This window comes from Triturus cristatus, chromosome 5_1 (assembly GCF_964204655.1).
Source record: "Triturus cristatus chromosome 5_1, aTriCri1.1, whole genome shotgun sequence".
Lineage (NCBI taxonomy): Eukaryota > Metazoa > Chordata > Amphibia > Caudata > Salamandridae > Triturus > Triturus cristatus.
Window position 1 is genome coordinate 768993157 of NC_140587.1, and position 15711 is coordinate 769008867.

The window sequence follows — 15711 nt, forward strand, 5'->3', positions numbered from 1 at the left end:
TCGTCTGCGTACAGCGATATACGGTCTTCATAGTCGGCAGTCCAGCGGAGCCCATGAATGAGCGGGGTCTTGCCCTACCCACGCTGCCAGGGGCACCAGTATTAGGGCGAAGAGCAGTGGCGATAGTGGGCAGCCTTGTCGTGTGCCTCGAGGCAGTGAAAATTCTCTGGAGATGCGCCCATTCGCCACCACGTGCGCCAGGGGATTAGTGAAAAGGAGTTGTATCCAAGAGCAGAACGTGGAGCCAAATCCTAGCTTTTTGAGGACAGCAAACAGGAAGGGCCACTCGACCGTATCGGAGGCCATTCTTGCATCCAATGAGAGTACAATGGTGTCCTCTTGTATCGTGTGTCTGCGCCCCATCACACGGTGGAGACGTCGTAGGTTTAGGGCCGTATTCCTCCCTAGCATGAAGCCCTATTGGTCTGGGTGTATTAATTTGGCTAGATACGGTGTGAGTCAGTTGGCCAGGGTTTTGGCCAAGATTTTGGCTTCCGCATTTATCAGGGATATAGGCCTGTAGGAGGTGCAGTCCATCTGGGGTTTCCCGGGTTTGCGGATGGCCACTATAGTCGCTAAACGATGGTCTCGTGGTAGTTCTCCCACTTATAGACCAGCCTCGAACATCATTAAAAGGTGGGGTGCTAGTGTCGTAGTGTTACGTTTAAACCATTCTATAGGGATTCTGTTGGGGCCGAGGGCCTTCCCAGACTGAATTTTGTTGATTGCTAAGACTAGTTCGTCTGTCGTAAGCTTTGCTTCCAGAAGCTGAGACTCCTCTTCCGTGAGTTTAGGAAGACAGATGTCACGGAGGAAGTTGTCCAACTCTTCCTGTGTATGTGAATGTGCTGAGGCATAGACTTGTTCGTAATGTGGTGTGCTAGGAGATCTACTACCTCTTGCGGATTCTGCGCGGTAGCTCCCGTAGGCAGGCTGAGTTCTACCACCTATCTGTCCGCTTTCTCACGTTTATCGAGCCAGGCCAGCAGTTTGCCCGCTTTGTCACCCATTTCATATATTGTATGCTGCGCTGTTGATAGTCATGACTTAGTTTCTTCCCATAAATGGTCTTTATATTCTTGTTTTTTAAGGATCAGTCTATGTGTGACATCGTTAGAAGGATCTTGTCCCCGATTCTTTTCTAGATCGTCTATTTCTCGCTTAAGTGTGTCCACTCACTGGGTTTTATCTTTCTTGTGTTGCGCTATGAGTGAAATTGCCTGCCCATAGAATACAGTTTTATATGCCTCCCACAGGGTAAGCGGTGAGGGGACCGAAGTTTCGTTTTCGTTAAAGTAGTGTGTGGTAACATCTAGTAGTCCCTTCACTATTTCTGGGTTTTTCAAATATCCGGGATAAATCGGGTACATCCTAAGTCTAGTTGTGGTTTGCCATGTGTACTTAGTACTGAGTGGGGAATGGTCGGAGATACCTCTCGGAAAGTGGGAGATCTCCAAGAAGTGAGCTACTTCACCCGCTGGTGCTAGTATGTGATCTATTCATGAGAAGCTGTCGTGGGTGGCCGAGTGGTATATTTGCGCGCCTGCGGGTAACGGTGCCTCCAGACATCTGTGAGGCCCAGTGTCTCCATGAAGTCTGTAAGTGCTGAGTGTGCCCTATGCTGGTGTCGTGGGGTTGTGCGGTCCATAGTGTTGTCTAGCGTAGCGTTGAGATCCCCGCCTAGGATTAGATTGCCCTGAGGGAGCTGTAGCAACAACGCATCTAGTGCCGGGAACGTCACTTAGTGAAGCGCTGGGGGGAGATAAACGGAGACTACATTAAGTAGACGGCCCTCCCATTGGCTAGTCAGTGCCGCGAACCGTCCCTGGTCATCTGTATATGTCCCTTTGACTATTATTGGGTACTGTTTTTTAATGAGAATCCCTATCCAGCGAGAGCCGGTCGTGAACTCTGAGTTGACCGCTAGTTTGAAGCCCCATCTGTCCAGTGCTTTACATGTCGTCCCCGTCAGGTGGGTCTCTTGTATCATTGTTATCGCTGGTGCCTTGCGCTTTAGAGATTGGAGGACTAATCTGCGTTTCAGCTTGTCTCGGAGACCGTTAACGTTCCAGGAAATTATGGGCAGGGTTTGCATGTGCGTTTGGTTTTGTTGAGGTGTGTCAGGAGTAGCGACCATGTGGAGTAGTGACGGTGTGTACTTTACGGTCTAGGTAATGGTGGAATTCCGGTGGAGTTGCCGACAGAAGCATATAGTGTGCCTGAAAACATAACAATGAAATCAAATGAACCAAACTAAAACTTCCCTTATTAACCCTGGGTCCCTCCCCCCTCCCTGCAAGACGGTATAGAAACTTCCCGCCACCCCAACTTTGCAGAGGACCTAAATCACTTTACCCAACACATCTGTAGGGGAAGAGGAGCGTCCACCAGTTGTCCCCGTTTTTGGGCCGCATCACGGGGTTAATGTCCCGAATTGCCTGTTATGGCGAGTTCGTAGTTGGGTGGAGAGTGTCTTTGTTTCACCACTTTTGTCTCACATATCGAGACTCGGCTGCGGTAAGCGTCAACTGGATTCGGTCTTTGCTGTAGTAGTGTTTATTTACTGCACTCGTCCGCTTCGTCGCCTCTTGGGTTTCATCGTTGAGTCTGCATGTGACTGTCGTGCTCGATTTGGAACCAAACCATTCTTTGGGAGTGTCTAGAATTCAGGGTGAGGTCCGCTGTATTGCAACCCGGCCGCTCACCTCTGTTGCACGGTCCGTTCAGTCGTGAGATTGTGTCCCTGGCTGCGGATGGCTATCGCTAGGTTTAACTCGTCTGGAGCCATTACGGTAGGAGACTTGTCGCCAGCCCTCTAGCCATTCCTGTGCCTCCTCAGGTGGGTTGAAGAACCATGTTCTCCCTACTGCCTCCACTCTCAACTTAGCAGGGAACATCATGGAGTACTTGAGGTCTCGGCTCCTGAGTTCTTGCTTTATGGCCAGGAAATGTCATCGCTGTTTGGCAATGGATGCGGTGTAGTCCGGAAAGAAGGAAATTGTTGTGTGCTGGTACCGCAGGGGGGGTGCTGCCCTCGCCATCTGCAGGATGAGATCCCGGTCACGAAAGTTGAAGATTCTCGCAAGAATTGGCCGGGGGGGGGGGACGACGGAAGCGACCTTCGAAATCGTCCAGCTTCGCCACCATTTGTTTGTTGTCTAACTCAAGCTGCTTCATTTGGTTCTTCAGTATGCGTGTGTCTACGCTAAACTCCGTCGTCGTCTTTTCCACCTCCGTCACTCGCGAACTAAGGTTGCGAAAGTCAGTGCGTATGAGGGACAGTTCTGTAGTGACTGTATCTATGCGGGATTCCAGCGATGCATGAACCTTGTTCAGCGTAGCCATAATGTCTTGCAAGGTAATATCTTTTGCTGGTGTGGGGCCTTAGTTTGCTGCGTCGTCTGCGGCAGCCCCCTTTGGGTCAGCAGACTCACCCTTGGGAGTATGCATATTTCTCCAGTCTGTTCTGTTGGCTCTCTCTTTGGCCTCGGCCCCCCATGGCGCCCTGACCGGGTGCACTGGGCGTTGGTCACTAGAAAACAGCAGGTGGTACTCACCGCCGCCTGCCTGCGCCTCTCTGGCTGGTGCGCGGCCTATTGGGTTTCTCACCAGCCGTAGTAAGTCACTGATGCCACGTTGGGGAGGCCGTTCTCGGCTGCGCCCGAGTAGTATGTCGCCTTGGACAGGCACTGGCGTTATTTCACGGATTTTGCTGCCTGCAGTGCGGTGGTTGCTGCCAGCTGGTTCGCTGGGTACTCGGAGCACGGCTCTCTCAGGCCCAGAGGCACCTTCCTGTTGCCGCTGTTATTTTATGGTGTATGGGGGTGGTGGCCGGGTAGTATGGCGCCTGGGACAGTCACTTGTGTTATTGCACGGATCTTGGTGCCTGCAGTGTGGTGGTTGTTGCCAGCGGGTTTGATGGGCACTTGGAGCGGGGTCCCCCTCAGGCTCACTGGCTCCCTCTCATTGCTGCCGTTATGTTACGGTGTATGGGGGTGGAGGCCGGGCAATCCCGCCGCTAGGAAGACGCGCGCGGGGTAATCACTTCCTCGCTGTGTCCCCTGCAGTCGGGCCTTATTTACGGGACCGGTTGCTCTGATGGAGAGGCGCCCGCACTCCCACCGCAGGCCCAGGATGGTGTCAGTCCGAGCGGGCCGCCGTTGTTGCCCTCAGCGGCAGCACAGTTCATAGCGCGCAATCTGTAGGGCCAGCCGGTGGGGACGTCAGGTGCTTACGGGGCACTGCACCTTCCCGGGTTGCAGAGCGGCCCGGAGCCGCTATGGAGAGGAGCTGTCGCTTAATCCGGACTCAGCGGCGCCAGTGTTGCGTTGCCGTTGTCCGTCTCCTGGCTTATCATGCTGTCCCAGGCCGCTCCGTGATCGCACCGCAATCGCCAGTCTGTGCGCCAAGGGAAGTCTTTTGGCTCATTCCACGGGTGCGGCTGGAGTTCCGATGGCCGGGTCAGCCGTTATTGCCAGGCTGTGGGCACGGATCAATGTGCGGATTTCAGCTGCGGCCTTCGGGGGTTCAGGAGCTCCTCTAAGCTGTGGCCATCTTTAACAGCTGCAAGCCACGCCCCGTCCAAGCCACAATTAATCGTACACTTGGCCGCATCACAACCATCCTGAATTACTTGAGTCAGGACAGGGCGAAGGTTGTCAAGCATACCAGGGAGAACTTGCAGCACCAAATCAAAAAGGGCATGTGCGTAGAGCCCTAAATAGCAGCTGGTGTTGAAAGAGCGGAGGGCCAGGCTAGTGGAGGAAAAGACTCTCTTGCGGAATGTTTCCACTTGCTTAGATTCCTTCTCAGGGGGTCAGGGGGAAGTGGTATGAAACGTGTTCGGATTAGACAGATTTGTGGTTCAGGCCTGAACCACAAGACCGTTGAGAGCTGCAACAGTAGGGCAGGGTTGCCCGGAGCAGGAGGATGGTGCCTGGCAATTTGTCGGTTGGCGGGGGCCCAGAGAAGGGTTTGGCCCAGACCCCTAATAAAGTGTCTGTTTGTGCCTCATTAAATGGGAGAAGAGGCTCAGTAGACATCTGTCCTGGTTGAAGGACCATGGGTAAGAAAATTGGTTTTTACCTCCATGGTGGGGAGCTGGAGGTTGAAAACTTTGGCTGATCCACGCATAACTATTACATAGGAAGCAGATTCCTCTGTGGCAAGTACGGTAGGAGGGAAAAAAAGAGCAGACTCAGGAGAGGGATTGAGGCCACTAGCCTCCTGCAAGTCCTCGTATCAATTTCATCATTTTAGGGCTCAGCAAACAGATCACTCTGGTCTAGACGTCAGAATTAGTACCAAAGAGGGAATACAAAGTGAACTGCCTCCACTGAGGGGTTGGTATATCCAAAGGAGGAAGAGACACCTCAGGCAGATTCAGGAGGGACTTTGGGATTGATGGACTTGGCATACGCATAAAGGAACCCAGGGGCCGGCACAGGTCTTGGGACAAGAAATGGGGTTGACAGTGGAGGTGGAGACAAGATAGGCGCAGGGGGTCTAACTGGCACGGAGGGCAGACATGCCCATGGTACTCCAGATGGAGGCCTGCAGTTCTTTGGGGGTGGAGCCGCACAGAGGGTGTTGGTAGGGGTCCGAAAAGTCAGAGCATAGCAGCGCTGAACTCCTCAATCTGAAGCAGAGTGGCACTTAGCCCCGGAAACTCAGGCTGTGCCGGCACGAAATGCAGGATTGGCCGCCCCAGCACCTGCTCAGGCTAATGCAAGTGGCATAAGGGAGTGGAATTCCGCTTTGACTTCTTGAGTTTCTTTTTAGATTTACCTGAAAACTTGGAGCGCAGTGAAGTCTGGCCTGTTGAAAGGCTCCCATGACTCTGGAAAGGGGAACAAGGCTGGGAATGAACTTTGGATGCAGACCGCGTTATGGAGTGTCCTTGACCCGTAGTCCTCTTATACTTGACAACATAGAACAACTCCTCGCATTCCCCAATGGTCTTAAGAATCATCAATGCACAAACAGAGCGGGCCTTAGAGTTGTGGCTCGAACCCAGGGACCAAAAGAATACCTAGTAGGAATCTGTCATAGACAATTGTGTGCGACAGTCCCCACAGGGCTTAAAACCTGTAGTTTTTGGGAGTGGCATTCCTTGCACACTGGAAACATTTGAGGTACAATGTCTCAGAGAGACACAAAGGGAGTTTCGGATCCGCACCTCGTGGTGTGGAAAGAAAGAAACAGTTGTCAGCATGTGGGGGCGGCAGCTATTTAGGCCGTACATGTCTTTTTCGGACTGAAACAATGTCAGTGCATAGTCGCAAGGCATCTACTTCTGGCACACAGTGGCACTGCTGAAAAGTTTCCAGATTCCAGTCTGATGCCTGGGAAATATTCAAAAGGTGAGGAATCTGCGTCTAGAATTTTCCATCAAAAAGTGTTGCTCACTGCAAAGGTGTAAGGTGGACTAAGTCTGAACATTTTCTTAAAAAATATATTTTTGCTCTCAACTCCTCAGGCCTTCAAGGAACAATGCAGCTGCAACATATATTAAATGTATATATTTTTAAACAAGGAATAAATAAAGTTATTGATGAATGTGGTACCTTGACTCATTCGCTGCAGGTTGGAAAGGGAACAATTTGGAAGAGCTTTCCACAAATAGAGCACCTCAATGGCTGCCAGCACACACAATTCTTGAGTTGGAATTTGCTTCCTAAATTTATCAGCCTGCAAACATTATGAAAAAAGAATTACCATATGAATCAAAATAAGCACCCATCAATCTAACATAGTACAGTAACGAGGAAAAAAACTGCCATCAGTAGAGGTTTTTCTGAGGTCACAAATGCCTTGGTTGAATTACAGTAATGAAAAGGCTTTAGTCCTACAGGGAAACGTTTTAAAACTAGACAAATGGTTAACTAGCATTTTCTTTTTTAAATATGTTTATTATTTTGTTGATACAGGTATCAAAAGTGCACAACAGGATAGTTGGCTTGTCATCCAAAGTACTGTCAGGAAACAGTATAAACAGTAAACAGTCTAGAATTAATACCACGTCCCTTTCTTTACCCCTTCTCCTACCAACCAGACATTGACCAGCTAGTCCCCACATGTAGCAACAAAGAAGCATAAGAAGAATAGAGTCCAAGCTTGCATCATATACCATCATAAATCAATGATATGGAGGATGGGGCTTTGGCTTTCTGGCAGCCAAAATGTGGAATTCTCTTCCTCTCTCGCTTAAGCAGGAACAAGCAGAGCCAGCGTTCCGAAAGAATCTAAAAACCTTGCTTTTTAGATCTGTTTAGTACCTTAGTATTCATCTGACCTGATTCATCTGATCTGGTCTTTGGGAGTGAAATTGTAGCTCTGGGACACTTCAGTCGAAGTAACCACGCGTTTTATAAGTCACTTTATTATTATTATAGTCATCACAGCGCTGCCTGGTGTTGGCTCCCGACTACATTCAGCATGTCCAGTGAGTAGTAGTGCATTTATCTCCCCCACACTCATCTAAATTTCTGGGGGCAACCCCTATTGGCATACATGACTTTCCCTGCTACCATGGACATATCCATGGCCGTTTTCCATTCTTGTATAGCCAGGCAATCACTCCCCCACTTCCCCACCCCCATCACCCCAAGTGCCTGGCTAGATCTCCCTTGGCCACAACCAGTCCCAGACTGCAGAACATCTTACCCTTTGGCAAATCAACATCATTAGGGAATCCCAACAGGATACATTTAGGGTCTAGTGGAATCGAGTACATAGAACTCTGTTAAGTTCCTTGGCAATCGTCCCAGAGTAAGCCTGGATCAAGGGGCAGCTCCAAATGATGTGGAAGAAGGAACCCTCCACGCCCATACATTTCAAACAACATGGATCTTCTTCTCTCCCCATTGCATGGGGCTTCCGCCTATCATAGTATATCCTAGGACGAATGTTGAACTGTGTCAGATGGAGTATCGATTTTATTGCTACTTCTCGCGGGTGCATCAACGCTGCCTCCCAATCGCTATCTTCCAAGTCCCCCACATCCTCCCCAAATTTAGTCAGAGTAACATACTTGGCATACTATTATTGAGAGTTTTGTAGGTTGGGGAAATCGCACCCTTGCCCAATTCATCCATGATCGCCCTTCCAGTGGGGCAAATTCTGGTATGCCCTCTCCAGGGAGCTGCTTTTATCTCCCATGCATGTCTTATCTGTGCATATCTCAAGAATTGATTAGAATTAATTCGATATTCGGGCTGTAATGAGGAGAATGGCATCAAGTCTCCCTCTTCTAACAGGCTCCCAATGTTGGAGAGACCCAGGAGACTCCAGGCCTCGAAACCATGTATTTTTCTTATCTCAGGGAGCCAGGTCCCCTTCCGTAAGTGTGTCATCCTGGTGGGTTTACTGTGCCGACCTGTACGTTTTGTTACCTACGCCAGGCCACCACTTGTGTGGCCGGTAGAAGACGCTGGGTCCCTCTCCCCCCTTATAGATAATGGAAAGAGGATTGCCTCTCCCACTGTGCATTCTGTAACCTTAAGGTGGAATGGCCCTATGGGGCAAACAGCAAGTCACTGACATTAATCAAATGAGCTGCCCAACTGTATGCCTCTAAATCTGGGAGGGCCAGGCCCCTATTGTATGGATTGGGGTAGAGCGTTGTCAGGGCGATTCTAGGGTATTGGCCTGTGATTCTATGGTGTTTGCCAACCCACAAGAAGGTCCTTAGATGGGCCCCCAGTTTTGTGAAGACCTCCGATGGGATCCGGTGGTATATGTTTTGTACCACATATAGCAGCTTTGAAAGGGAGATCATATTAAACATTGCTAAATGGCCTAGTTATGTAAGTGGGAGTCCCCGCCATCTGTTCATCTTCTCCCAGAACCCCCTCGCCACCTCCCCAGGTTTCGCTCAAAACAGAGATCTAACTTCAAGGTCAAAAAGATACCCAAGTATGTAAAACCATCCTCTGTGCTGATCAGACGACGGGAAGGAGGGACATGTCAACCCCTCCTCGTGGGAGGTAGAGTTTTGATTTATCCCAATTTATATAATAGCCAGAGTATCTGCCATATTCTTCAAATAGGTGGAATAGTAGGGGAATGGTTGTTTACAGCATTGAGTTATACAGGAGGATATTGTCAGCACAGAGTGATATTTTCTCTTCTTATCCGTCCATTCCCACCCTCCGGAAGCCCCTAATCCCGGGGTGAGCTCGCACAATACAGGCCAGTGACTCTATAGTAAGGGCAAAGAGCAGAGGGACCAGGGGGTACACCTGCCTCGTGCCTCTGCAGATAGGGAAGTCAGATGACACCTTTCCATTCTCCTAAACTGCCACCACCGGGGACTGGTAAAGCAATCCCATCCACTTCCGATATTGGGGGCCAAAACCGAATTTCACTAAAGTTTGTTCCAGAAGGGCCAATGTACTGCATTAAATGCCATTTCTGCGTCCAGCGCAAGGAGGACGAGTCTCCAGCTGGTCACTGATTTCATTCAGCCAATTATGTGTCCTTCAAAGGTTGTAAGGGTAGATCGACTGAGCATAAAGCCCGATTGGACTCGATAATTAAGAGGTGAGAGTAACTTTATGAGACTTGAAGCTAGTACTGTAGCCAAGATTTCAACTTCCATATTAAGTCATGAAATCGAACTGTATGGGTCACACTGTTTTCGGGGTTTGCCGTCCTTGTTCATTATCAGTATGACTGCCCGGCAGAGATCCAGGAGAAGGATACCTTCTTGGCCTGCCTCTAGGAACATATACAATAAGTGAGGACCCAATAGATTCCCATATTATTTGAAAAAGTCTGCAGGAAGCCCGTTAGGGCATGGTGTTTTATTTGATTTCAATTTTGAAATTGTGGTCTGGATCTGCTCTAAGGTGATCTCCACTTTTAACTCTTCACGTGCCTCTGTATCTAGTACCGGGGTCGTGACCAATCCCAAATAATGTGCTATATGGGTAACATCCCACAGAGTTCCCTAGCATTGTTTATCATAACCATGCAATACCTAAACTGTCAAGAAGCTTTTTTTGTCGGTTGGTTTAGCCTGTCATTACCTAGGGAAACACAAAACAACTTCCGTTTGGCTTCATTTCGCAATATGATAAAACTTGACACATTTGCTCCATCACATTTTTCTCAAACATTGTACAACTCTTTAGACCAGTGCTTTCCAAACTTTTTAGAACATGATCCAGAACAACAAACGTTTGTGACCACCTAGCTTTACCATACATGAAGTAGGACAAAAATTACTTTTAAGGGAAACGGACCAGCAGCACTTTGCTGCCTCCTCCTCTTCCTCCTCAAAAATAATAAATAAATAATTGTTAGATTTGGGGGTCTCTAGTTGGCACAGGTAGATACTTGTGACAAATAGGGACCCTTGCCTCTAGTCAGGGTAAGGGGGTACACTCCCAAAATAACCCCTGCTCACCCCCTTGGTAGCTTGGCATGAGCAGACAGGCTTATCTCAGAGGCAGTGTGTAAAGCATTTGTGACCACATACAGTAATCCAGTGACAACACTACAAATGGACACCACACAGGTTTTATATAAAAAATAAGTATTCTTTATATAGATTTACCACAAGACCATTAAATGACAAAAACACACAATGCTGTTACTTTAGATGGTAGAAGTTTGCTTAGTTCTCTTAAGTTCTTAAATGCGACACTTTAAGTCAATGTACCTTTTAGATGTGACACGCAGGGCAACAAATGTGTTGCAACGATGTTGATGCGATTAAGTTTTTGGTGCAAAGAAATAAAGACGTGAAGATTTTCCAGATGCGGCACGCTTCTCCGATGTTGCGAGAAGACTGGACTTGATGTGTCAGCTGCAGCGGCGACACCCTTTACGCGATGCGACGACAGCGGCCTTGGCAGCGACACTCTTCTCCGACGTTTGCGAGACGCTTCCGCTCGATGCGATGTTGCAGCAGCGAGACCCCTTTACGCGATGCGACGACAGCAGCTCCGACGGCGGCACGCTTCTCCGTGGATGCAACAACTACGATGGCTGCGATGGCGACACCCTTCTTCCTCGATGCGAGACTCTTCTCTGGATGCGGTGCAATGCGTCAGCTACGATGGCTGCGATGGCGACGCGCTTCTTCGGCGTTGCGAGACACTTCCTGGATGATGCGAGACGCTTCCGCTCGATGCGATGCCGCAGCGGCGACACACTTTACGAGATGTGACAACAGCTCCGACGGCGGCACGCTTCTCCTCCTTGAGTCGCGCTTCCAGCTCCTTGCGACACGCAGTCCCTCAGAAGGTCCAACAACAGCAGCAGGCACTTCCAAAGAACTCTGGGGAGCTGGGGGGTGAAGTCTGTTGTTCCTGAGACTTCAGCAGGAGGCAAGCTCTATTCCAAGCCCTTGGAGATCTTTTTAAGCACAAGTTGAAATAAAGTCTTTTGTAGTCTTTCTCCTCTCCTTCAGCAGCAAGGCAACCACTGCAGGCCAATCCCCCAGGTCAGGGACAGTACTCCTCCTTACAGCTTTCCCAGTTCCTTCTCCTCAGGTAGAGGTTCTTCTTGTCAAGCAGGATCTAATTTCTTGGGAGCAGGGTCCCAATACTTATACCCCTAAATCCTTTGTTCCTCTGGGGTAGAGGGGCCTTTGCCCAGCCAGAACCAGTTCCTGAGCACTTTGTTGACATGTCTCTAACTTTCCATTCAGGGTGCAGGGCAGAGACATCAGCCGCTCCACAGGAGGTGGAGCCAGCATTGTGGTGGCAGAGCATAGCCCTGTTCAGAGTCCAGGTGCACTCCTCCCACCCATCTGGATGTCAATCTCTCTATTCACCACCAGACTACCTAGCCCTTCCCTCTGGAATTCCCCAGCCCTGTCACTCACAGGAACCAGACAGCAGATACACATCATAGCAGAGGCGGGCTGAAATGGTTAGGCAAGCAAATACCAGCTTTCTAAAAGTGGTATTTGCAAACCCAGAATATTCAAATAAACTTTACTAAAATATGTATTTTATTATTCTGAGTTCAGGCATACTAAACTCGAATTTCTACCATGTTCCCTGGGTCTGTTAGGATCATAGAATGTAACAATTCTAACAGCCCATTCTGGCCTATGAGAACAGGTAGCCTTGCAATAGTGAAAAACGAAAATGGCTGTGATTCACTATTAGGACATGCCACACACATCAGGGCTTGTCCTACCTTATGCTACAATGCACCCTGCCCTTGGGCCTACCATAGGGGTGACTCACATGAAGTAAAGGGAAGGTTTAGGGACTGGCAAGTGGGTGCACTTGCCCAGTCAGCATGACAGTACCAGACTGCACGCAGGTTCTGCAATGGCAGACCTTAGACACATTTTACAAGGCTGCTTCTGTGGGTGGCACAACCAGTGCTGCAAGCCCACTAGCAGCATTTGGATTTACAAGCCCTGGGCACTCCTGGTGCACTTTACTGGGGTCTGATAGTAAACCAAATAAGCCAATCATGGAATCCAACCAACATATATATTTTATACAGGGAGCACTTGCACTGTGGCACTGGTTGGCAGTGGCACAGTGCTCTGAGCAGCTAACACCAGCAAAACACATGAGGCACAGCACCAAAAAGTGGAAGGGAGACTCACACCAAGGTGCCAGGTCTAACAATAATTAAAATAAAAAAATAAACTAAACAAAGATCATGGAAGGGGCAGCAACAGGGAAATGGAGTGTGGAAGTGTGAGAGAAAAACTAGAACTTGAGGGAGAAGCAAACCATCAAGAAAGCAATACAAGGGGAGAAGCACATAAGGATGAGTGTAACAAAAGGGAGGCGGGGGAGAAGCAACTGGGGAAGAGAAGTACACAAGCGAGACAGCTGAAAAACACATGCACTCTCATGGAAAGCTTAATTAAAAAGAAAAATGTAGTTCCCGAAAGTAAGCAGTGGAAGGATTCAAATAAATAGAGGCCATGCTTCGGGAGGGAGGGGAGGCGGTCACTGGACAAACACAGAAGAGGAAGGCAAGCCCACACAAGGCAACAAATAAAAAGCAGGCTAAGAAGAGTGACAACGATGTCAACCAATGGTAAGCAATGGGGGAATTCAAAGCCCACTGTAAGTTCACAGTAGGTTTTTCGCAACCAGGCAGCTTACGCTGTCTGGTAGGCTCAACCTAAAGAGGAAAGTAAAACAAAAAAACGTTCAGGATGGGCTACTCATGTCTTTCATCGTATAACGAGTAAGATCTGCAGGGATACTGAAGCGATGCACTACAATGTCCCGTTTTTTATGGTACATTTTAATCTACTTAGGCAGGAGTTACATTCAATTTTATACGCTACAATTTCGCTTCTAAGATCAGTGATCAATCACACCTTTCAAGAATTCTTAGAGTTGTCCACATATTGCTCATCATCAGTAGCTCTGTTACTCTATGAAACAGTAACAATAGCTACGACATAATTTATGGTGGGAGCCAATCTGACCACGGTGGGGCACTCCAAAGACTATAGGAGGTAACTGCCTCCTTTTAATTGCACAATTAAGATTTTGTTTTCGGCTGTCATACTACAATACCAGCCATGTCAGTTGCTTCTTAACTTCGCAAACTCAGAGGAAGATAGATGTTTTCTCTGAAGGGCTTTTGATGAAGTCTGTTGGCCTTTCCTCCTTACCTTAGGATGTAACAGATGGTGTATGACTGAGCATCAGTTACCCTGGTGTCTCCGACTCACAATACAAAACACCTTGGCATATGGACCTCACCTTCCTCCCTTGCACAGTGTGGAGCTAGGCCAGTAGCACACTGGTAGTCTTTATAGAAGGGAGAATCTTCTTGTTAGTCTATTTACAAGCGTCCTGGTGCATAGGTTCTCTATAGGGGCAGATCGCTGCTTCTATCGCATTCACTTTTGTGTTGATGCTATTATCTCCGGAAACTAGATGAAGGAGGACATTTATTATCAGCTTAGCTATACACTTTCAATGCTGCCAGGGGCACTTTCTGAAATCAAGTGGCCGTGAACTCCAACACATGAGGTAAAGTTAGATTCTTGGAGGGGAACGCATTCCTGGTCCTAACACTTTTATGGACACTATCAGATAAGATAATCTCTCCTCCGGTGGAAGGAATTCCCAAAATGGTTTCAAGAGTTGTACTTTTGAAAATGAGCCTCCACGGAGGGTTCAACAAGGGTTATGGTCCTAGTTCAGACAGACAACCAAGAAGTGACTCCAGGTGCAGGTTGATTGGAAGCTATCAGTAGACCTCTCGTCTGACGTGAGATTTTATGAGTTAGTCATCATTCTATACTACCAGACTTCGAGTTGAGCAGTCATGTTCTAACACGACCTTTACATTTCAAGCTGTACATAAGCAAGTGTGAAATATCTCAACCAGTTTATGGGAAGTTGTCAACAAAAAGCACATCAAAAAGCCGATGCTAATGGACTAATACAGGCTCCATCTATTGAGCTTGAAACATATGGGACACATTGATCATTTCAAACTCTAAGAACTTGATGGAGTACTTTGGATCCAATATACATTACATTTTACGTTCTTTGGAATTAGGAAGTCATAACAAAAATGCTACATCCGAGTCCTTCCACTTAGGCCTTTGAGCTTGTAAGATGTTTCACACCTTTTAAAAGAACAATCCAAATAGGCTACTACACAAAATGTAATTGCATTTTGTATAATTGGTTCGCGGAGGTTCTAATTTACTGCATTTTACAAACCCACCAGCATTAACATCACTAATGACCAGAACATCAAAAAAGCATTCTAAGCTCCTTTGATCTCATGTTGCTTTAGATTGGCATTGTGCGTTTATTTTTATTATTACTGTATATGTATATAAAGGAAATAAATTTAAAAAGCATTACACAAATTTTTAGCAAGGAAGGAATACAATATCAAGCTACTGATTACGTTTTATTATAGGCAAACTCATATTTTTTAGGTCAGGTGAAACCAACCTCTTAAGTACAATTCAAAGAGAATGGGCTTTGGGTTAGTCTCTGCTCTGAGACACTGACAATCATAATGGATTTTAGTCTCACCATCAGGCTTGCCAATGGGATGTCTTAGTCTGCGTCCTAGGGAGCGACAGCACTGCAATTCATGGGGAGCTCTGCTTTTAGCATGTGGCAGGAACCACTTGGTACTTGCAGAAGCCATCTTGAAAAAAGGACTTATTCCACATAAAGCAACAAGTGCCAAATTAGATTAAAATGCTTACTTGACATGTAGTAAGATAGGAGTGTAAATGTTCTATGATAATAACTTGTCAGCGTTATCTTTAAAGAGTTTTTTTGTGTGCAAAAAGACTCAAAAAGATTAAAAAAATACTTTTCTCCAAACATACCACCTGACAAATATTATACAGCATTTCAATACTTTTCCTATTTCAAGTAAGGCTTTCTTTCTTATTTTAGTTGTGTTTGTGGATTGTCTGAATCTTCTGCACAAACCTAAAAGAGACAACACTTATTGCCCAATAGCAAGGATCCCATATCCAGGCCTATAAATTCTGGGCTAGGAGTTCAAAAGCGTGAGAACCATATGTTTACATACACCCTACAGAGGCAGAAATGCTTTGAAATGGAGACTTCCATTTGTGAATGTAGCACCTGCAGGTGATACTTGAAACATATTGTGAAGGAAAAATAATTAATTTTGCCCCCAGTATATAAGCATTGGTTGGAGAAAGGTCTTAAAGGGAAAATAAACATTTCTTTACTTATCATGAGTTGCGTACAATTTAAACAT

General features: G+C 47.4%; 1 protein-coding gene across 2 annotated transcripts in view; it reads right to left on the minus strand.

The window, feature by feature from the left end:
• TTC39C (tetratricopeptide repeat domain 39C) overlaps positions 1-15711 on the minus strand; it is a 466104-nt gene that overhangs the window by 77379 nt on the left and 373014 nt on the right. For both annotated transcript variants that reach the window (XM_085605752.1, XM_085605751.1), the window contains one exon: positions 6567-6690. In XM_085605752.1, the coding sequence (XP_085461878.1) occupies positions 6567-6690 (124 nt within the window). The remainder of the gene's footprint in view (positions 1-6566; positions 6691-15711) is intronic.